The following is a 23,345-nucleotide window of genomic DNA, read 5'->3' as shown; positions in this document are numbered from 1 at the left end:
ATCAGGAAAGTGCTGGTAAAGTTCTTGTAGATCATTGCACTGCCGCTTGAGTAAAGTGGCTTTCTTGTTTGGTTGGTTTTTGCTATGCATATATGGTACTTTAACTCAATTCTTTGTCATCATGCTTGTAAGAAACGTTCTTGTTCACCAAGAAATCTAGATACATGCAGTTTTCCTTAAAAATGGAAAACAGTACTAATGCAATAGTAGTACTTCACTCTGAAAGTAAAAATTAACACTCTTAAAATAATATTAGAATTAACAACTGACAGTTACATTTACTTAATTACCTGTCCAAATAATTGCTTAGCAAACTACATTTTTAGCACCACAAATAGATTTCAACCTTACCTTGTATTTTTCCTTTTTGTTAATTGTATAAACCAACAATTAATCTTATAGGAGTTTTTTGTTGGTTTGAGGGTTCTTTTTTGTTGGTGGTTTTTTTTTTTTTTTCTTTTAAGTTTGGGTTGCATACAGTATTTTTGATTTCACAATGTCATCTCTGGATTAAGTGTTCAAAGAAGAAAACTTGGGTATTATCCAAACTGTCTTATGATATTAATGTTATGTTTAAATACAATGATCCAGCCAACTGACACACATTCTTATGTTTGTTTTGTCTTGATAATTAAGACCTATGATAACTTTATTATGTTATAGGAGCGTTTGGGTGTCTTTCCATTTTGAATTCCTGCTTGAATGATAGAAGTATTGATTGTGGTCATCTACTACCTGGAATACTAAAAATCATAATGTCTTGGAAAAATGATAATGAGGACAGCTTTCTCTTTAGCTGGTGGGTGCAACTTTGAGATAATTTAACTTTTTTTTTAATTTCTAAAAAAAACACTTTAAAAATACAGGGTAGTTATTAACTCAAACAAAATCAATTTGTAAGTTACAATCACCATCCACTGCTCTAATGTTACGTTTTTAAGCCTTTGTAGAACCACATCCCTCAGTTTAATATATCTGTCTTTTAAGTATCTAATATCTTATACTGAAGAAAATTACCCAGGTGGTTGAAGGCTGGGAAACTAGGAGCTTTCTTAATGCATCTAGATGTCAGTTGTTTTCAAAAGCATTCAGAACTGACCAACTTTTGTTGGTGTTGCTGGATATTCAATTCCAAATTCCGATTACCATTTAGGTAGCAGAAAGAAAACTTGGATACCAAACTTAGATGTGTGTTTTTTAAAATTCTGGACCTGAAAATATAACTTCGAAAGCTTCCAGCAAGGAGTGAAAATATACTGAGGTACATTTGTCTTCGAGTATGGTGAGAAAAACCCAGGCATCAAAGTCTCAAAATAATGTACACAATTTGGACACTAGAGGGAAATTAGTAACTTAAATGATTATTTTTCTTGCATTGATTTAGTTAAAATTGCTGAATTTCATAGTTTATATAAGTATATTACTTGAGCAAATATGTAAATTATACAATTTTAGGAATCCATATAACATGCAAATGAGCAAGTAGCTTTGTTAATCTGTTTTGTACCTGTTAACTGGCTTATTCAGACTTAGCAGCTACTGTGGTATTCTAACTTTGAAAAACCGAATATCAAAAGCACATGGGGCAGAGCCTGGTGCAAGACTAATTTGTCCAAAGAGGAGGATTGAAGGCAAGAATATAAATACTCGTGTGTACAGCATGAAGATATGTAAACTTTAGTTGTATTTATATTACAGCAATCTGAAAGAAACAAGTGCTCAGTTGCTTGGTTTCAACATAGAGATGATCCGTTACCTTCCCTTGCTGTTGAAGTATTCCACAGCTCCTTTGGCCGATAATGAATGGGACTTTATCATGTGCTCCATGCTGGCTTGGTTAGAGGTAATATGAAAGAGACTATTACTAATCATTGCATTGCAGCTTTTAATAGGATATTCCTGATGCCCACTGAACTTACTGGACTGATGCAGGGGAGGGCTAAAAAAATAGGCTACAAAATAACTAGATTTTTATAATCTTACTGGGCTGTCTGATTGACATTTCATCCTAAATGTTTGAAAGCTTTATGTTAAAAGTTCACCTATCTGTTTACAAAGTGAAATGCTGGATATCAGGACAATACAGTAAAATAAGAAGCTATGCCACATAGCAATTAAATTTGAACAAAGATGCATGAGGATTGCCAAGAGGAATGGAAATCAGAGTGTTCCTAATGGTTCTTTGTTAGATTTTAGAACACAATGGTCTGAACAGTTTTAACTTTGTTTCATTTAATGTGTGTGTTAACTTTCTAGTACTTTAGAGTAATGATCAATATTAATAGCTTGGTACTCAGCATTTCAAAGACAACTTATTTTAAAAAGCATCTCGATCAAAATATGGAACTAAGAAAATAAACTCTACCTACCACATGAGTGCTAATGTTGTATCTTCACTTTTGATGTACTTACCTTTTTAGATTATTCCCTGCATATGGCAGGGACATAGTCAGCTTAGCAAAAATTTGACACAGTGTTAAAAAGAATTGCACACAAATCCTGTTTTCATCACGCTTTGACAAAGGTCATGTGTGGCTTTAAAGCACAAGCAATACTATATATCCTATTTATTTTTGTATAATAGATAAATAAAAAAATATAAAAAGATGAAATTACCTCACTCTTGAGGTAATATGATGTTTAGTAATGGCATTGGTAATTGGAGAATAATTTTCAAATACATCTGCAGTAGGTCTCTATATTGAAAAATAATATCCCTTTAAGACTAAAGTCTAACATGACATAAAAATTAACTGGATAAAAAGCAGTATCTGCTTTTTAAGATCTAATTGATCACATGAAACATCAAAATTATATTCTAACAATGTTAGAAAAAAGTCAGAGTGAACAGTTGACTACTTTATTAATCAAAGATACAGAATCTCTCACCCTGTAGCTACTTTTTTTATTTTTTTTTTTTTTTTATTATAGTGCCCTCTGTCACCACACACTTATAAGGGCAGGCTGGAAACTTCCATGTGGCCTTTCTTGGTCTCAGGATTAATCTTCTTACTTATGTTGTATGTGCCTCAAAACTGTTGTTTTGTTTTTTTTTATTATTATTATTTAAAAAAAACCCCAAACACCAGACAACAAACTTGTGTGAAAAACTTGTTGTATAGATTAAGTGCTTGGGAATATTTTTAATATTTAATGATATTCCTTTTTGGGAAAAACTAGTAAGATTAAAAATAAAAAGAAGGACCTGTGTTGGGGGAGAAAAAATATTCTCCTGATAGCGCCTTTGATAATATTCCAGTTCCCAATAGTGTACTGTCAATTTCCTTTCACAGTTTGGCAATAAAAGTATGACATTGGTATGGCTTTTATGTTTGGGAGAGAAAAGTGAGAGCACTTCACGTACCAATTTTGGCTCACTTGGCTGCACAAGTGCTACAGATAAGCTACAGCTGTGTACATTTCTATTTGAATCCACTTGGTGGCAGTTTCTTTCTGTCGTCATAAAGAAGGTCATATAAGGGGCAATCCAGGACTCTAAATGTTGGTGAGACTTGGAAATTCATTTCACTAAGTCTTTCTAAAGTGCAGATTACATTTTTAAACTTTTTTTTTTTTTTCCTCCAGGGAGTCCCCCAAGTAATTTTAAAATGGTCTTAGCAATTGAGTCTTCTTTGAAATTACACTTTCTGGTATAGACAGGGAATGTGAAACAGATACTTTAAAGCAAATTTATGGTTAAGAAATCTTCCTCTTATTTTTTCCTCCTAGACAACAAGTGAAAACCGTTCGCTTTATCATGTCCCGCTTGTGCAGATTTTTGCTTGTGTCAGTTGTGACTTGGCATCGGCTCTTAGTGCTTACTTTGAAGCTGCAGCTCCTGAAACTACTGAAAACCTTCCTGTGAACTTGATCAGTGAATGGAAAGAATTCTTTTCTGAGGGAATTCACAATTTGCTATTACCTCTGTTGGTGAAAGTCACAGGCAAGTATATGGCAAGGAGGGTAACAGTGCTACCTGCCAGGCTATTCTGAAATACAACTTGACAGGCTGTGTTTTTGATTTTATAGGAATATTATGTCAACATAGTTTATAAAATCTCACTTTTTTGAACACTTACATGCTAATTAGTAAAGTAATTGCACTTAACATTGTGATTCTTAAGATTAGATGGATTCTGAAAAGCGCAGTCTGAGTTGTTCCTAGTAATGGTTGTTTATATCATCCATACATTCTGTATCACAGCTTGTCTTTCTCTATTTTAAATAGGAGAAACCAAAAACGCTTCTGAAGGCCCTTTTCAGAACTCTGTGTTAACGTCTTTGGGCGAAGCTCTAACTTACATCTCGAAGGACCAGTTGTTGAACCATAAATTGCCAGCAAAGTTTGTTGCAGGCCAGAAAACAAATCTTCCAGATAAACTCCAGACTCTACTAAATACATTATCTCCATTGTTGCTTTTCCGGTCTAGACCCATACAGATTTCTGTCTACCACATGTTGTATAAGTAAGAATGAAAAAAATTTTCACTTCTCTCACCTCTTACCCCCTCTGGTGGTTTGGAGTGGGTTTTTTGGTTGGGTTTTTTTGGGGGGGAGGGTGATGGGTGTTTTTTTTTTTTTTAAAATGTGCTGTAGAACATGCGCTTATAGATATATGTTTAGCAAAGTCATGTTCCATTACAGGAGAAAATCCTTAACAGGGCAGTTTGTGTTTTGTATTGGAGGACATTATATAAAGCTATGAATGGCAAATTTAATTGTAAAAGTAGACTGAGAAATTTTACCACAGTATGTGAAGATATAATTTTATTTTCTCTACCATAGTTACATAGCTATCATATCATAACTATAAAGCTATTTATTTTTAGCTCCTATTTGAACACTCGTAGAATCCTAAAATGTAAACTGAAATATTCCAGGTTTGATCTGGGTCTGACAGTATTATTAAATAATATAACCTTTTTATTTTTACTAATTTAGATAAGAAAGTGAATAAAAATGTGTAGTATTCTTGTGAGCTTTTTGGATATCTCTAATTCCAAAAGAGAGAATACAGAATTTGAAAAATAGTATGTGCATCTGAGTGCTCAAAATGCAGATTGTGACACAGCTGGCTTAAGCATAAGAAGCTAACATTATCTTTCACATATTGCAACTTCATGCCTTAGTATAGCTTTATTCTGATAGAGAAGTTTATTTTAGCATGACTCAAGAAGTGTAAAAGGTCTGGAAAAGAACCGAGCAAGGCTACGTGCTTGTTGGCTGTCATTCAGGAACCATTGGTGCACTAGTGACAAGTCTCTTAAAGATTCTGTATTGTTATTAAGGAATAATTGCCATTATTTTATTGCTTATCATCAATGTTGACATTGATAAGCAAAGAACTATGCATCAGATATATTAAAATTGTAAAAATTAAATCTGATTTCTTTTCCATATTTATACAGATTAATGCCTGAATTGCCTAAATTTGACGATGAAGATCTCAAATCTTATGGTGACGAAGAGGAGGAATCAGCATTGTGTGTATTTTTTTCCTCATGTTTTTTTACAACTGTTTTCCATATTTTTAAAATGTGTTATAAGACTTGAGATCTGCAGCAGAGTAGTCGTCTATCAGGAGATGTTAAAAGAAAAAAAAAATGACATGGCTATGACACTAGGGTCATAAATATTGAAAATATTCAATGTAATTGGTTAAATCTGCCTTTGTGCTAAAACTGGAAACAGTATGTGCAATTGTTTTCTAGTACAGTTACTAGAATAAGTGCAACATACATGCTTTATATTGTAAAACCTTGACAGATTTTTGCTGGACTGCTGTATTCAGAATGTGTCCAGCTGAACAGTGTCTTGAGCCTCCAAAATTGACCTGGGTGTTTTATACAGCTTGAACCTGATAAACAGTTTGAAGACTGAATACGGTAACCATTTAAGAAATGAAAATTTGTTTTACCTCAGCCCAATGATTAATATCTTTCTTTACTCTGGAGCTGCAAAAGGCTTTTAAATCCCAAACCAACGCATTAAGTGATTAGGAGATCCATTGTTCAGTTGCTCCTTTGTTGGTGTGTCTTGACAAACAGCAAGCAAACCAGTTGTCCATGATGTAGGTTAAATCACCTCAGACATAGACCACTTTTAGATTAAGTGATCAGCATTCAGTTTATATCTGTCTTGAAAGAGGTAAAACCACCAACTGTCCCTTTCAGGGGAAAAAAAAATAAATCTTAAAATCTAGCACTAATGTGTGAATTTGAAAGTAAATTTTCTTGTAATAAAAGGCCCCTTTTATGTTCTACGTACATGGCTTTACTAACGTGACTTTTCTAGGAAAGCTGTAAATGTAAATTTAATTAATGCTCTGCTCGAGTTTTGAGTTTACTATGCCAGATAACATTTTTCCATAGATCACCTCCAGCAGCTCTTATGTCTGTCCTGGCCACTCAAGAACTCTTGCTAGAAAACATACTGGAATGCATTCCAGTTGGAGAATTTGCAGTTATTCAGCCCCTGAGCGATGAGTTCTGCCTTGTCCTCGGATATCTTCTCACTTGGAAGTTAACATTAGCTTTCTTCAAAGCAGCTTCTTCTCAGGTATATGCTCAGAGTCTTTTCCTTTTAACTGAATTTCTTAACATACTTATTTGGTTTTGAATCTTGGAAGTTTCGTCCAGCCTTTTTATTCTTTTAATTACATATCTTCCTACCTCTTGTTTTTGTCTAATTCGTGGGATTCTGAAAGCATCAATAGACTTAGATTTCTGCACTGCAGTAGTTAAGGATGGTAGTATTAAGAGTAATAAAGAACTAAGATCCATTAATAGATTCTTTCTTGCATTTTCAAACAAGCTTGCTACATTTTATGATCTTCTGATCATTCAAAATGGTGCAGAGAACTAAATCACTCATCTAAACACTTGTTCTGAATGACAGTCTTGCTTTTCTTCCTTTAAAGAAGATATTTGTATTATTTACAGAGTAAGCTATATTTAAGTCTCATCTGTATTGTGTGCTTTTTTTTTTTTTTTTTTTTTTTTTTGTGTAACACTATCAGCTGCGAGTTCTCTACTCACAATACCTTAAAAGAACTAAAAGCTTGAATAAATTGCTTTATCACTTGTTCAGGCTTATGCCTGAAAACCCTGTCTCTTCTGGGCCAACTTCAGAAGTTCCATATATAGACACAAAAACCTTCTTTACGGAAGAGCTTCATCTAGATGTCAAAGGTTAGTAAAAATTGTATTTGTGCATTTGAGAGAGTTTTGGTATTGCTGAAGTTTAAATATGCTTTTCTGCTTAAAAATACATATTTAGAAAATCTTAAATCTTATAAAACAGACACACACACACACACAGACAAATACATACATATGTTTAAAAATCTTTTGCTAACACTCCCCATTTGAAGCATAACCAAAATTGAAATGTTTATCAGAAAAATCAAGAAACAAAAAACAAAACAGGAAATGCTTAGATTATACCCTTAAGGCAGAAAGAATACATTGCTACCTCCTGAATCCTGAATGTATGCAAAGATTACAAAATATTAAAAATTTGTGACCTATTCTGGGACTTCTCCATTGCCTCTAGACATTATGTTTTTTATGCTAGAAGGTATTTTTTTTCTCCTTTTATTATAATACATAAATAAAACCAAATTAAAAATATATTTTAATGTATTTTTTAAATGTTTGAGATGTGAAATTGTGTTGTTTCATCATCCTGTTCAGAAGACCCAGTTAATCAACCATAATGAGACACGATATGCTGGTTTTTTTAGCTGAGAAATATGAAAAAGAGAATGTTTTTAAAGTTACTTCACTGAAATTGTCATTTTATGTACTTTTATAGATGTAAACAAGGATAGTGAGTTTCCATTTCTTAATTTTTTTGCTTGAACATCACTGTGTGTTGCAGAACAATTTATCTGGATGACAGTAAGAATTACTAACACAACATCCCAAGGGAAAGATTTCCCTTATCTCTTTATGCACTTCTACAGAACACTGCAACCTCAAACGTGCTCCAAACATCTTACTGTTTGCTCACTGCAAAGTGAGCATTTTCTAATTTCTAGAACGTAAAACTATTCTTGTTTTCTGTTAGTCCACATAGAGTTCATATCTATATTAGAAGATGAATTTCCAGTTGTGAAGTATTAGCCTAAGAAACAAAGAAACTGGACTGATGGAGAAAGGCGGATTGAAACAAGCACTTATAGTAGCAAATATAGAAGGAGCATGTACATGAAGTTCCAGTTAGCACAGTTACGTTGGTATTAAAATTTTTGTATGTGGTGTGGAGGAACCAACATTTGTCACTAATGTGTTAAGAGTATTTCAACATCGTTTCTTTTCTAGGGACAGGAGTCCTGTCATCTCAGATTCCGCACTTGGCCTGCTCTGTCTACCACATAACACTGAAAGACTTGCCAGCCATGGTCAGGCTTTGGTGGAATAGCTGTGAGAAACGTGTCTTCAATGTTGTAGATAAATTTACAAGCAAATATGTCAGCAGCGTGCTTTCTTCACAGGAAATAACTTCTGTTCAGAATAGCACACAGTTACTTAGTGGCATGATGGTTAGTAAGACTTTTTAAGCTTTTCTTTATTTACTTCAGTGTTTTTGTAAACATTTTGAGAAACATTACTTCTTGGAACCAGACTGTAATACAGTGTTTTATATGATTGCATTTTTGTTGTTCTAAATGACTGATGAAAACATAATGTAGCTTGGTATTGATATATTGATGTTTATTAATATTCTTTCTGCAAAAAAAATAGAAAAGAATGGGGTTTATGATGTTGGAGAAGTTGAGGTGGTATGTGGAAGATACTGCTGTCAATATACTTTCTGGTTTATTAAAAAATTTGATCAATCAGTAGATTGAAAAATGGCTGGTAATGTCTTTTTGGTTTGCCAAGATATGAGTGGATTTTTGTTTTCTTTAAGTGTTTTCCTGGTCCAAGAAAATTATTTAGTGTGTGTAGTAAAGTATTTATGGCTTTTATTTATTTATACACACACACACATATATATATATATAAAAAAAAAAAAAGACTGGAGATGGTGTATATGTCTGGAGTTTTTTAATATGTACATTTTTTTTCATAGGTAAAAGCTCGGTCTGCAGCACGGGAAGTCATTGCTACCTATTCAGTTGAAGATATATTTATTGAACTAATAATACAGCTTCCATCAAATTACCCACTGGGTTCCATAACAGTTGAGAGTGGAAAGAGGGTTGGTGTGGCTGTACAGCAATGGCGCAATTGGATGCTACAGTTAAGCACATATCTTACACATCAGGTGTGTTTAGAGAAAGCCCCTAGTTTTGAAAACTTAGAGTCTTGATAATAGAAAAATGCAGTATTATTTAGATCCGTATAGTGGATCTCATCAGTAGATCTCAAAGGACTTCATAAAATTGGTCACTGTTACCATTTGCTTTTCTCCAGCTGCTGAAACAGGTAAAATTATCAGCCTAACAAGTCCTGTTAAATCCATAGCCAAAGTTGAAAATTTAGATGTCAAGACGTGGGCCAGTGTTTGCCCCATGTGGCAATGCCATCTCTAACTATTAATTTGGACTGCACCGCCCTCCCAAAAACCCACCCAAACAAACCAAAAACCGACTAAAACCCAGGATATTAAATTCTCTAAAAGATTGGTGGTTGCTGAAGTTGCATCATCTGTGGCTAGAACAAAACAAAACAGTGACTGAAAACTTTAAATTCCCCTTTTAAGTGCTGCTAAGTGCATTCTTTACATTGTGATGAATGCTTGCATTTTTGTAGATTAGAGTATCATCTGTATTTCGTGTTTTGGCTTTATAAATTATTCACTGCATATATTGTATGTAACTTCAGACTGTAAAGCCTTCAGGCTTTGTTTCCTTTGTGTGCTTGTGAATAACAGTAAGAATATTCTGAAGGAATTCTACAGTATTAACAGCTCTTTTCCCTCTGTTAGAATGGAAGTATTATGGATGGCTTATCTTTGTGGAAAAATAATGTGGATAAACGTTTTGAGGGCATTGAAGATTGCATGATCTGTTTTTCAGTCATTCATGGTTCCAACTATTCTCTTCCTAAAAAAGCTTGCAGAACATGCAAGAAAAAGTTTCATTCAGCTTGCTTGGTAAGTACCTAGACTAAATCTTTTTAAATAGGCAAAATACCTATTTACAGTTTGAACCAGGAACTTCTATTGTAATACTAGCAATTCTCCATTATGTCACTAGAGTATCTGGGATTAACTGAACTCATAAATTATTTGCATGGATTTTGTCCTAAGCTGTAAGGGCATGTAGTGAGAGAGGGGTTGCTACACTTCACAGATAATATCTGTTTTGTGTTCACTAAGACATAAGCCATTACATCTATGTAGGGTGTGGCAACAGCATCTTGTTGTTATCAGCTCAGATACGGGAATAGAAAAGGTTAAATTTAATTTATGCAGCATGCTTTCAAGTAAACCATGCTGATCTGGATAATTAACATTTAACTATATCCAAGTCATCATAGGCATTGGTTGTATGGTTACAGAGTATACTGAACAGGTTGGCATCTGTATGGCTGTACAGTGAAGAAATTACTGCTGCTTTAAAAACACTAGCTTTTCATTCTAAAATGAGACTGGATGAGAATTCCTGTGTGTTAGGTTTTTTAGAATAAAACTTCAGTAGTGTGTGTGTGTGTATGTGTGTGTGTGTAATATCTGTGTATGTATATACATATATATGTATACATACCCTTTCCACTTGTGGTTTTTTTACTGTTTCTTGTTGGTTTGTTGTTTGGTTTTTTTAAAGTATAGTTAATGTTTTGGTAGTTATATTCATTGGCAAATAATGGTTATTATTGGTGATAAACCAGTGTTCCTGATGCTCAGCTTGCATTTGTATATTAAACAATTGTATTTCTCTTTCAGTACAAATGGTTCACATCCAGCAACAAGTCCACCTGTCCACTCTGTCGAGAGACATTTTTCTGAAATAAAACGGTCTTTCTTCTTTCTGTGAGTGAAGATATAAATGAAGAGGAGACAATAAACTGTATGTTGAAAGAAGCTAACTACTTGGAAGTAATGTCAGTTACTTTAAATGCTTGACTAGTGGGATATGACACATATTTACCTCTGGACTGTTTTTTGTAAGTTTGAAGATTCTTCTTTGATATAAAGAAATATATAAGAATAATTTATTTAAATTTGTATATTTTTAAAGATACTGAGATATATTAAAAACTCAGAAATAATGCAGAATTATATCTGAAAAGTGGTGTTTAAGCCACAGTGTAGTTGATTAAAACCTCTTATTTTAGGTATATTCTAACGTGGTGTTACGCGCTTAACCCAGGTCATGCCTCTTAACAGGTGAATTTAACATAGGTGGTATAAAGACTTGATTTCTGATTGTAGTGCGTTCATAGTAGTTCCTCTTATGGGGAAAAAAAGAATGTTGCTGCTGTTAGACATTAAGACATGGAACTAGGGCGATAACCTTCTGTTAAAGCATAAAATTTAAACATAGCATGCTCTAAGTTAACATGTTTATAAACTGAGCTTTCACCTTTAACAGTCTCATTTTCCCAAAACCCCTCAGCCATCCAGCACCCTAAAACCATGAAAACTCAGAAGCCCAAGTAAGTAGAGAGAGCACAATCATTCCTGCATGACAATGAAAAACACTACCTATTTATTGCTGATTGGCTTTTAAAGAGAAGGCATACTCACTGATCAGTTCTTGTTTTCATTATTTCAGTTAACGTCTTCGTTAGCTGGCAAATTAACTATCACTGAATGTATGTTGTACTTCCACGGTCCCATAATAATAATGACTGTAAGTGAACATGACAGATGTATCAAAATTTAATAGTCTTCAACTATACATTTTTTTCATGCTTTTTATTTTTTTAACAGCAGTAGCATACTAATATATTCTAACTTGGATGGTATTTGTGGTGGATTTCTTTGAAAAGTAAATAAAAGGGAGGGAATAAATGAATTTTGTCAGTCTCTGTAGTCTCTTCCTCTGTGTGATAAACTTTCAGAAATTAATAGTATAAATTTTCAGATGCTGAGTTTATAGCATAGTCACTTGGCTGTACCTCAACAGCTATTTTCTTTTTTTTTTTTTTTTTTAGATTCTGTTTGTTTTCTCAAAGTTGGTCCATTTTGAGGTGACAGCTCTAGAAATTATTTTTAGCTGTTGATAACTTGAGTCTGTATTTTTAACAGGTAACACTGGGTTTCCAGAGGAGAAATTTCTTGACATTTTTTGAGAAAGAGAGAATGGAAATTATTTAAAAATGGTATTGAAAAGGCCTAGCTGAAAACACAGATTAAGGAGCAAGCCGTATTGTTTCCTAGCTACTGATACTAAAACTCCAGGATTGTTTCCATTGCATCACTTTTATTATTCTAAATTACTTCTTTGCAAGTTCAATAACTGATTTGAAGGCCAGTTGTGGTTAACCAGGTATTGCTTGAAAAGAACCATCTTAAACTCTTCTAGCAGACCTTAACTTGCAAATTGTCTATTAGGAACAGCCATGTGAAGAGCTTTTGTTTTGGTTCTGCTAGAACAAAGAAGTGCAGGCACTTGCAAAGCAGCAGTATGTCTTTCAACACTGGTACTTGCTGACAGAGTAGTGCCTAGGGGTCTGGGCGAGCAGAATTTTTGCTTTCTTCCTGGTAAGTTTGACACTGCATAGAAAGTCTGTACTTGCCTGTGGCCTATTCTCATGCATATTGAATGCAGGAGTATGCTTCCCAAAACTCTTCAGAAAGCATTGCTTTCTTTAGTCTTGTAGAAGGGAATAGGTGTGCCCTGGGAAATGCTAAGTGTATGTATGTGCAGGATGATGGGAGCATAATAGGAATCACTTCGTACAGAACTCACCTGTGTTCTTAATTGGATTGCATTTTGACAAGTGCTTCCACTAAAGTTGCAGCAGACAGCTGAAGCCAGGAGAATTGACTCATGATTTATTAAAGTGGGCGCATATAATTTCCTTGTCTAAATATCCAGTTGTTAGGTAGTCTAGTGCAATTGTTCTTTGTTGAAAGCATGTTGGTTTATTACACTTTTTGTTCTGATTTTCATTATTCCGTCCTTTATAATTTAAAACTGCATACACTGTTGAGCATTGTGATCTACTGTGACAAATGACTGCCTTTTTTATCTCTGATTACCTCTTTTAAAACTAATTCTTTAGTTATAACTAAAAGTTACACAGATTTAATTAAAACTTCCTTTTGATAAACCTGTAGTTTTGATTCTATTGCATGTTTGACTAAATCTTAAAATCTTATTTGATGTTACTACTTTTGCTCAGCAACCTAACTTTGTTAGCCAAAATGGTTAACAACATAAAACTTATGGTGGTCTAAGGATGACAGCATTTTGATTCATTCAAACAGCCCTGCAGCTATGATTATAACCTCAAAAACTATGATTCTACATCCAGTGGGATGGGGGAGAAAATCAGAAAACAAAAAGTAAACCTCGTGGGTTGAGATAAGAATGGTTTAATAGAACAGAGAAGAAGAAACTAATAATGATAACACTAATAAAATAACAACAGTCGTAATAAAAGGATTGGAATGTACAAATGATGCGCAGGGCAATTGCTCACCACCCGCCGACCAACACCCAGCTAGTCCCCGAGCGGCGATTCCCTGCCCCCACTTCCCAGTTCCTATACTAGATGGGATGTCCCATGGTATGGAATACACCGTTGGCCAGTTTGAATCAGGTGCTCTGGCTCTGTCCTGTGCCAACTCCTTGTGCCCCTCCAGCTTTCTTGCTGGCTGGGCATGAGAAGCTGAAAAATCCTTGACTTTAGACTAAACACTACTGAGCAACAACTGAAAACATCAGTGTGTTATCAACATTCTTCTCATACTGAACTCAAAACACAGCACTGTACCAGCTACTAGGAAGACAGGTAACTCTATCCTAGCTGAAACCAGGACACCTCTTCTTACAGTTTTGTAGGGGAAAACTAACAACAACAAAAAAAGTGTGGCTTGGCAAAAAGGTCTGCCATCAAGTCAAAAAGGGTCTAGAAGTAGGAAGCAGTCAAATTTGAAATATGACTTCTCAGAATTGACTAGTTGGTAAGCTGCAAGAACAAAACTTTGCTTAAACTCTTCAGTGGAAAACTGTGGGAACGCGTTATTTCACAGACGGCCACAAAGTTTCCTCAATTTCTCAACTTTGACATTCCTTAGACAAGTTATGCAGAAGGTAAGAATCAACAATGGCCTGAGTCTAGCCTCAGTTTAATCAATGAAATGCATTTTTTTTTTTAGCCTCAGTAGTTTCAAGTACTAGAATTTCTTGTATATAGTAAAGATGTTAAGTAACATCCTTAACATGACTGCATCTTCCCTTTAAACCTTCCTACTGTACATTTCTGTTCACATTCATGTTTATCTATATAAAAACAAAGACAGGAAGGTTACTGAAGGGGATGCATTAGATGTGGTTGAATTGCAGTGTTGCACTTCACTGGTTGTCTAAGCTAGGGAATGGCGACTCTTGGGATGTAAAACAATCAGCACTGCACACTTCCTGCAAACCTACCCTTTTTGTATTTTCTTCAGGACGGTATAAAGAACAACTCTTATGCCAGACCAATGTAAGTTGACTTTTGACCAGTAAGAGTCAAAAGTAGCTTCCCACATTCCTTTGCAGTAAAATACCTCAGATCGTCTAGCTAGGTTTGCAGTCATGTGTTTCTGCTCACAGTGCCTCCACTTCTTATGTGTTATTCTGCCTCTCCAAAGGCTTGTTTTTTTTCAAGCTCCTAGGCAAGTTTTTTTGGGTGGTCAGCTCAAAACATGGAAGAATTTTTAATGTTTGTGCAAGCTAGAGAATTACAGTCATAAGTTTAGTTCTGAAGTCTCAAATGGAGTAGTCTTTTCAGTACATCCTACAAGAAAACCCCTGTGACCTTAGTCCTCATAGAGGAGCTAGCTAATGGTTTATAACATCACTTGACACAAACCTTTAAAGGTCAGTTTCTTTGAAAGCATTCTCCCAGACAGCACTGCTGGTGCTGCATACTAGACTGTCTACTTTTGTGCTGCATGTGAGCAAAACATCTTCCTCACAGGACTGTGCCCACCACACAGCACAGGTCTCAATGCCACTGGGCCAACGCTGTATCAGAACCTTCTGTGGGCACTGGGAGGGGGAGGAGGCTGCAGAGGAAAGCTCTTTGTTGGGATCTGGTGGTCAGGAAATAGCTTCCTATTTTAGATAGTGATTTTGAGGGAGGACTTTTATTCCACTTTTCTACTTACAGTCATTGCTTTCAGCTACCCAGTAACTAGCCTTTTTAGTAACATCTCATATGCTTTTTTTCCCTCCTTAATATCTTTCCATGGATGAGAACTCTTCATCTAATCTACAGTACTCCATAGTAGTACCCTCCTTGTAAAATGGCATAAAAGAGAGCACAGTCACCACAATGTTGCCTAGAAGACTGCAGGAGAGTAATAGCTTGCCTTTGTCCCAGCTCTTGAGATAAACTTACTGCATCTTTGTATTCAGAAGTATGCTGTTTCCTTACAATAGAAACAAACTCAAGTAATTGTGCCTTAGATGTGTAAAGTGCCTGATATTACATCAAAATGAGTAACACTGATTCCAAGTATTCATTTGATATAGACTAGCTCTTAAAACAGGAAGAAGTCTATCAAGTACATTATTTTAATAAGCCACAATGACAAATACACAAGTACGTATTTATAGACGAAAAGGTCTTTAGTGCTTAAGTGCAAATGCAACAAGGTAGGGTATTCCAGTTTCCCCACAACTGTCCTGAGAAAGCCAGAAGACAACTGTGCCTCTGGCAGCAGGTAAGAGCTAGTTAACACCCAGAATAATCATAATAAATACAGAGTCTTGCTTAGTTTCACTGCAGTAGTCAGTAACTGAGGATACCCCTTAAGAAGATGAAAATCTTGGCTTAAAAATTGATTTGACAGCTTCAGTACTCTGTTCAACCTTCTGCGTGCCTAGTATCTGGAATGGTAAGAGCAGTTATCAAGACTTCCTAAATTTGAGGATAGTAAGCATCTCTTGTCCAGCTTGCCTGGAAAGTACTCGTGTGCCTTCTAAGCCACCTTTCTTCATTGTTTCCAGAATTTCATCTGTAATTTAAAGTGCAGTGTTACAACTGAGTTTACATAGAAATCAGCTATAAAAGGCAGTGCTAATTATCCACCAAACATAAGCTATAAAGCAAAGATTATAAACTGTATCCTCTTTCAGACAGTAGCTTTTATGCAAAGTAGCCTTCTACCAGGAACAAATAAAGTTTACAGTTTACTAACTGAAGTTCTGTATTGTGGTATTGCTTATAGCAATGAACAATTCAGTTATAAAGCTAACTTGTAGGAGAAACTGAAATTTGTAGTACCATCTCCCAAAAGCTGCCTATCAACGAGGTGTGATCTTCTTGAAACTACTTGGTAATGTATAGCCATTAATTATTAGATCAGAAGGAGCAAGTCTGAATCTTTTCTCTACACATGTCAAAATGAAAGACATCCCATTTCCAACCAAAGGCTTTTGCCTTTTAAGTTTACAACACCATTCTCTTTCATGAGAAGGGTTGGCCTGGCTTTGTTACTTGGTTCAGAAGATGTACAGTCACCTTTCAGACTTAGAACTCGAGTCTTGCAGAGCTGCTAGCGTCAGCACCTAGATATTACCATTTTCTAAACTAGCTTAGGGAGTCCTTAGTTTTGGTACGTTTGCTTCTATTTTTTGGTTTAGCTCACCATACACGGGATGCACAAGGCATAAATTCAGAAAAAGGATTCCAAGAGGCATGAAGTTATGTAAAAGTCCCTCTGTAGATTAGACACCCCCACAAACTTAAAAGATGAGAAACACAGGACTTCACAGAGATGCCATGGTTTGTATGAAGCATGCAGATACACTCTAGCCTTCTACAGCATTTCTAAATAATGACCTAGAACACCTATATGAACTTCAATACATGCTGTCAATCTTCAATTAGTTGCTATTGTCACGTTAGATTCAACTGATGTTATGTATTACTTTTTCTTGTTTACTTAAGTCTGATAACCTAGAGAACATTGCTATGATCAATATTTTGTTTAATACAGTGTTAAATCTGGTTTGACACATTTAAGGATCCAAAGAAAGTGACCACCTGGATTATTTTCTTTAATTGTGACCAAGTAGAATAATCCTCCTGGTGAAAGTAGGTCTGGTACTAATGGAAAAACTCTATCCATTACTTCTCTGCCCTTTCTGCCACCAGCCCAGGATGCCTCTATTCCACGGCCTTCCACCTAGGAAGAATGAAGGCAAATATTGTCATAATACAGAATGATAGAAGTGTCAGAGAAACATCACCATAATCTCTAACTTTTGGCATCTGCCATAAGAAATCTGACAACTTTGATTCAGCAGATTAGTTTATGCAATAAAATTACTTCAAGACTACTTCCTACATGATGAACACACTACTTTTGTTTCAAATTCTATTCTTAAACTGAATTAAAAGAGCTACATTTTGTCATGTGCTTTGTATGTATTTTCTTGTAATGTTTCATGAGTTTGTTTGCCAAGTGGAAGGTGTCCAGAAAACTGTTTAAGTGTTCATTGATCAAATTCTGAGAGTAGGAGTCTGCAGAAGCAGAGGATATTTATTTTGCAGGGAACAAATACATTTTCCATTGAATGTCTTCTATAAGAACACCTTAGCATGCCTAACAAAAGTCTTACATGGTTTATACTCGATGGAGAAACTAGGTATTGAGAAGCAGCAGCTAGCAATCCTTATTCCCATGTAGTCTTTTAAGCATCACTAAAGCAGTGCTGGTCCTACAACATCCTTTACAATTTCAAAAAAAAACCCTGGACTTTTCAGACCAGAGCTTATTGGAGTTACCACCTCTCCTATGACAGTAGAAATGCCATTTTTATTGTGTATTTCAAATGTTTCCTACCTCTTCAGAAGGTGTTACCACGTATGGTGGATTAAATAGCAGTAGATCAACCTTCCCATTTAATCTTGGAGACAGTCCTTTGACCTATGGATGAAGTTCATGATTCTTTTGTTGTTGTGTTTGTCATTTGGGTTTTTTTTAAACATAAAGAATGCAAACATTTTGTAAAAATACAGTTACATAGTACTGGATGTTCTGAGCATTTCAGCCTGACTCAGGAATACTAAGCTTGACTTTCCATGTGCAAGAAGAAGGACCCGTGCATAACAGAACAATTTCAATAGTCTTTAGACTGTTATGTACGAGCAAGAGGCACACAAAGGTAGTACCTTATTCTTTCTCAGTTCAGAATTTAAGTTAGATATAAAGAATTTTGCATTTATCATCAGTTAACATTTGTTACCCCAAATGGCCAATCTGTAACAACCACCGTTCGGTTCCCAAGTACAAGCACTTGTTCATCCATTTTAGATCACATTTATTGTTGCCTATCTTCATCATCTTTTATAAACATATATATTCAGGGCATTTTAAATATGTTGCTAAAGAGATGAGAAACTTGGCTTTGTCCATACCAAATTTTGTAAGAAAAAGTAACAACATCCACAGTTCCTAATTAAATCAGAAAGAGCTGAAAACCAAGAACTGCATAGCATTAGAGGAAGGGCTACGATAACGTCAGGTCAGTGCCGGGTTCCTTGTGCAGCATTTTCCAAACTACATCATCTGGTTTTTTTAAACCAATTGAATGAGTTTTTAAAGCTTAAATTTGCATTTTAGAGTAGTTTGCTTTTCCCTTCTTTCAGAAACACTTTGGCATTCTGTTGTTTTCTTTTTGTCATCCATGCTTATTAAGAGAATGTTTGTTCTAGACTTCATGGTTACTTTTCAGTATCTCTAATAAGTATTAAAAAATTACAAAAACTATGAAGATATTATTGAAACATCTAACTTACCAAGTCAGTAATGACTGGCTGAAGGTGAACATTGTTAAGAAGAGCTGTCTCCAGTGTACAGTAAGCTGCCATGGGGTTGATATCTGTACATCTAAAAGCAAAATACTACAAAGTGTAAGTAACTGGCTACTGTATCTGGAAGTTTAACCCTGTGAACCACATGCTAATTTATGTACTCTCAACGAAGATATCTTTTCCAGCATCCTTTACTTGCAAGTAAATAACAGAAAACAGCCAGTGAATTATAATGTATCAGCAACTTAACCATTCAACACTACACTGGAAGATTTAATGACTGACTGAAAGCTGAAGCATAGGATTTCTTTTTCAACACTAGCTCTGCATAAGCAGATATGCATACAAGTCTCTAATAAAATTGAGTTACTGCCAACACCCAGGTAGCTAATATTATGTCATCAGACCTCAGTAAGACTAGTCAGTGGCTAAAATTTAGGATTCAAACCAGCAAACACAAGTGTAAGTTTAGCAATTTGTCTAAGAAGTAGGAAGATGGAATTCTAGTTGTGCCACTACTTCATTGTTACACAACCTGAAGTAAATAGTTCAGGCTTTCTTTGCTTTGATTTCTACAGCTATAGAATTGAGCTAATATTTCTTTGTGAAAAGAATAGTTTTTAAAACGAGAAAATGAAAAGTATATATGTGAAGGCCAAGTATTTATTATTGCATGCAACAGTTTAAGTGCTATTATACTTACATGTACAGTGCACTGGATCCAATAATGGAAGAAGCTAGAAATGTTGAAACCACACCAGACCCAGATCCTATTTCAAGGCAGATCTCAACCCTAACGAGAGAAAACTTTGGATGACTTGTTTGTAATGTATAAGAGCGCCTGCAACAGACACAGAATCGGTCAAGACAGGATTATGAAACCTGCTGCCCTTCTCCCAAAGACACTCAAACACTTGCTGGTCCTACGGCCCTCAAAGCCCACGCTGTGTTGTCCGTTCCGTGATGGCTGCCAGGCCTACTGGTGCCCATACAGACAATTCCTGGTTATCACAAGCCACTTTGGGAAACATTTATGTTTCTCCCGTGCCTAACATGAACGTTTCCATTAACTGCACGGCCTCGGCATGCTGCACAGGCAACATTTCTACAGCACCTACTGCACGTTTATTGCAGCAAGACTGAACTCAACAGAAGTTACGGAAGATCACCACGAAGCCAGGGAAGGAAAGCAGGACTCGAGTGCAGAATGCCTCGGGAGAGTTTCAGCCGGCTCCGCACGAACAGCAGCGGCAGGCAATTTCGGAATAAAACCACTCGTCAGATGAGCTCCTTCGGCGATTTCTAGAGCGGTTATAGTCACGCAGACACACTTCGGCCCGGGAGACGACAGCCACCGACACCGGGCAGCGACCTGCGCAGCCGTGCGCCTCCCGCAGCTTCTGCGGGGCCGGGACGCCGCCGTTTTGCCGCCCGCCGCCGCGCTGCTGCCGCCGCCGCCGCCCCCACCGGGGCGGGCATCGGCCCTCCGCGCCGCTGCGGGCGCAGCTCCCCGGGGTGCCACCGCGGCCGAGGAGCAGGGGCCGACGCCGCCCCCGGGAAGAGCCGCGGGCCCGGCCCCGCCGCGCTCCCCTCAGCCCGCCGCCCGCGGGGGCGGCCCGGGGGGGGGGGTGGGGTGTGGAAGGCCTCCGCCCGCCCCGCTGGCGGCGGGAAGGCGCCACCCAGCTCCCTCCGGGGCCCGACACCCGGCTACCGGCCGCTCGGGGGCCTGCGGCCCCGGCGGCGGGACGCTCCGTCGCGGGGCTCGGCGCCCCCTCCCCCGCGTGCCCTCCCCGCCGCGCCTACCGAGCCTGCCTGAGGCGGGCCGCGTCCCGCTCCAGAGCGTCCAGCAGCAGGAAGGTGTCCTCGGCCGGCTCGTACACATCCCGGAAGGGCCCCTGCGGCCCCACGTGCTCGTACCGCGGGGTAGGGAGCGGCGGCGGAGCCGCCATCGCTTCCCGCGGCGCGCATGCGCGGGCACGCCCGCCCCGCGCTGCCGCGCCGCGGCAGAGGGTGGGGGCGACGCTCTGACGCCGCGAGAGGAAAGCGGGTGCCTGCGGGGTGGGCGGGGGGGGGGCGGGGCAGGGGAGCGCCGCGGCACTCGCGCCACTGATACCGCCAATGGGAGCGCGCCGGCTTGGCCCCGCCCCGAACGCGGGTCTAACGGCTGTTGGCCACGCCTTAGGGCGGTGGCGGCGTCGGCGGCGTCGATGTTGGCGAAATTCAGACGGTAAGTTCCAGTGAAAACCGCCGTTCTCAGTGGAATTCCGACGTCGGGTTTCATCATGCTGAGGCAATTGGTCCAACGTTAAAAGTCTTCTCTAAATCCGCGTAAGTGTGCAGAGCGATCCCTGCAGTGGGCGGCCTGGCCGGCCGTCCCTGAAGACTGATGTGACAGGGACCTGCTACTCCGGCTTTTGTGTCAGTATTTTTGTGTCAGCTTCCCAAATCGATTGCTTTTCCATCATGAGAAGTAACCACCTCTGCGTGGTGAGTTAGCAGGAAGCCAAAGAGAAGAGGTGCTGAGGAGGTCTCTAAGTGGCAATCCTACAGCAAAGCACACGGGAAAGACTGATGTTGATGCTCCACTTAAATGAAGCTCTTCTTTCCAGTTACGAAAGAATATGTTTCTGTGATTCTTTGCCAGCAACACTTGACAGCATCGTTGGGTCCAACTCTGTGAACTCCAGAATTCAAAGAAAAATGAGGCTCTGCAAAACTAAGAATTGAGGGGAAGTTTCAGGGCACAGATCAGATTAATAATTTGCTCTACACAACAAAACACAAATGAGCAAACGAATTCTGATCAAAAGCAGGAGAGACAGGTGTACGAGTTCTAATTCCCACAAAACATCTGTGTTCAATTACTAATACACTGAACACTCAAATTCTGAGAGTGAGATGCATGTCTAGGTCAATGAAGGAAAAGGGTGATGTTAATAAAGAGGCCAGAATCTTAAACCATTATTTTTATAAGAATTTCAAAGAACATCAGTTTGGGGAAAGGAATTAAAAAAAAAAAAAAAAATAGAACAAATAATCCAGTAGATTAATCTTTGTTGACTTAAGTGCATTTAAGGGTTGAGGTGTGTCTTGTTTGCTAGCCTCCATTTTTGGCTCTGGAACTAGGGAAAGATAACCAATTCCCATTTTTCACTTGCAACTGTAAATGGTCTCTGTAAAACAGAGGGTATCTTCCATTCCTACAGAACAACTACTCAGTTTTTGAGAAGCTCATTCATAAATGCAGCTAACTCATTTTGAAGCTAGGTTTATCCTGTTTATTTCTGTATCTACCATAGATCAGCTTTGCATAGGAATATAGGAAAACACAGAAAGGGAGTTCCTGCTTCATGGGAGCATCTCATCCTTTACCCTCTGCTGCAAAGAAGTGTGAAATAGATACTTTGTCCTAAAAGTTCATAGTTTGTCTATTCCACATACCCGCGTGAGGGACAAAATTATGTCATCAATATACTCAGTCCCTGCAGTACCAAGAAATTTCTTTGGGTAAATTCTCTTAGAGAAAGGACTATGCCTGCACACTGGAGACAAAAAAAGAGCAGCAAAAGCTGAATTTCTGTGACTTACAGCAGGGGCCAGTTCCATTCTCACTACAGATGTGGTGACTGGTGTTACCTGGCCCAAGTGTTGGACACCAGCTCACCAGCAAGGTATCTGGAAGATTTAGCTGAAGATTCAGTATTAGTGCACCCTGCCTTGAAGATTCAGTATTAGTGCACCCTGCCTTACATCTGCTTTTAGCTGTGGACCACCTTCAACGTTTCCAAGTAAAATCAACACGCTACTCTTTAGCCCCGAAGCCAATGCCTTTTGAAGTAGCCAACAGAAATTATGGAGAATCATAAGTAACATACCAGAAATACATGCAAAGAATTATTATGAGTCAGTAGTAAGCAAGTGTCCTTTACTTCCAATCTTTTGGGTTAAGTCAATGCAATCAGATATCCAGAGATTAATTATCAGAGATCTAAAGATGAGCTTTTTAACTCAAGGATCATTTTTGTCCTGTCACAGAAATGAAACCATCAAGCTTTATCTTAAAACAGTTTAGCTTTCTTGCTCCACTGCCTAGCATGTAAAGCAATTCTAGAAACTAAGAAGTTCAGAAAACTTCAATTTCCAGTGTGAATTTATTCATGGACCTTATCTGGTACTAGTGTTACCTTTTAGTTTAGAATGTTATTTTCTCTTAATTTGTTCCCCCATATGAAGTGTTGTCGTAATCTATCTCAACCTTCATTTCACCAACAAAATTAACCGTTGTTGTCGGGGGATGCAACAAGTCTACGGAATTCCTGACAGTTCAAGAACAGCGCGACCTTGAGCAGCTTGTAGTATATCCTTGAGAAGTCTGGAAAGATCCAAGAAGACCAGTACGAAAACAAGATA

The 23,345-nt window shown here is 37.7% G+C and overlaps 2 protein-coding genes across 4 annotated transcripts in view; one reads left to right on the top strand and one right to left on the bottom strand.

Annotated features, from left to right (window-relative positions):
- The window catches only part of LTN1 (listerin E3 ubiquitin protein ligase 1), a 32,254-nt gene extending 20,283 nt beyond the window's left edge, over positions 1-11,971 (top strand). For both annotated transcript variants that reach the window (XM_049834749.1, XM_049834751.1), the window contains 11 exons: positions 664-799; positions 1,699-1,843; positions 3,730-3,943; positions 4,229-4,466; positions 5,409-5,483; positions 6,372-6,558; positions 7,019-7,190; positions 8,325-8,545; positions 9,079-9,273; positions 9,937-10,104; positions 10,897-11,971. In XM_049834749.1, coding sequence (XP_049690706.1) covers positions 664-799; positions 1,699-1,843; positions 3,730-3,943; positions 4,229-4,466; positions 5,409-5,483; positions 6,372-6,558; positions 7,019-7,190; positions 8,325-8,545; positions 9,079-9,273; positions 9,937-10,104; positions 10,897-10,959 — 1,814 coding nt within the window. In that variant the 3' untranslated portion in view covers positions 10,960-11,971. The remainder of the gene's footprint in view (positions 1-663; positions 800-1,698; positions 1,844-3,729; positions 3,944-4,228; positions 4,467-5,408; positions 5,484-6,371; positions 6,559-7,018; positions 7,191-8,324; positions 8,546-9,078; positions 9,274-9,936; positions 10,105-10,896) is intronic.
- Positions 11,972-13,477: 1,506 nt separating this feature from the next.
- N6AMT1 (N-6 adenine-specific DNA methyltransferase 1) lies at positions 13,478-20,903 on the bottom strand. 2 transcript variants are annotated; one of them, XM_049834752.1, is made up of 6 exons: positions 20,739-20,903; positions 19,639-19,728; positions 18,921-19,011; positions 17,965-18,048; positions 17,163-17,304; positions 13,478-16,131 (listed from the first exon to the last, which is right to left on the bottom strand). In XM_049834752.1, exons 1-6 carry the CDS (start codon positions 20,882-20,884, stop codon positions 16,025-16,027), a joined length of 660 nt encoding a protein of 219 aa, XP_049690709.1. In that variant the 5' UTR covers positions 20,885-20,903; the 3' UTR covers positions 13,478-16,024. The 2 variants fall into 2 exon arrangements, with proteins under 2 accessions (XP_049690709.1, XP_049690710.1); XM_049834753.1 differs by lacking the exon at positions 17,965-18,048.
- Between the last annotated feature and the right edge of the window lie 2,442 nt (positions 20,904-23,345).

The sequence above is a fragment of the Accipiter gentilis genome, chromosome 32 (genome assembly GCF_929443795.1).
Source record: "Accipiter gentilis chromosome 32, bAccGen1.1, whole genome shotgun sequence".
Taxonomy (NCBI): Eukaryota; Metazoa; Chordata; class Aves; order Accipitriformes; family Accipitridae; genus Astur; species Astur gentilis.
The sequence above is the reverse complement of the archived record's forward strand: the minus strand, read 5'-3'. Positions and strand labels throughout refer to the sequence as shown.

Coding starts and splice junctions, on each gene's coding strand:
- N6AMT1 (XM_049834752.1), bottom strand. CDS start 20,884: ATGGCGGCTCCGCCGCCGCTCCCTACCCCGCGGTACGAGCACGTGGGG. Junction 17,305..17,964: donor TGGTAACACCTTCTGAAGAG/GTAGGAAACATT, acceptor CATTCTTCCTAG/GTGGAAGGCCGTGGAATAGA. Junction 16,132..17,162: donor AATTAAAGAAAATAATCCAG/GTGGTCACTTTC, acceptor TTTAAATTACAG/ATGAAATTCTGGAAACAATG.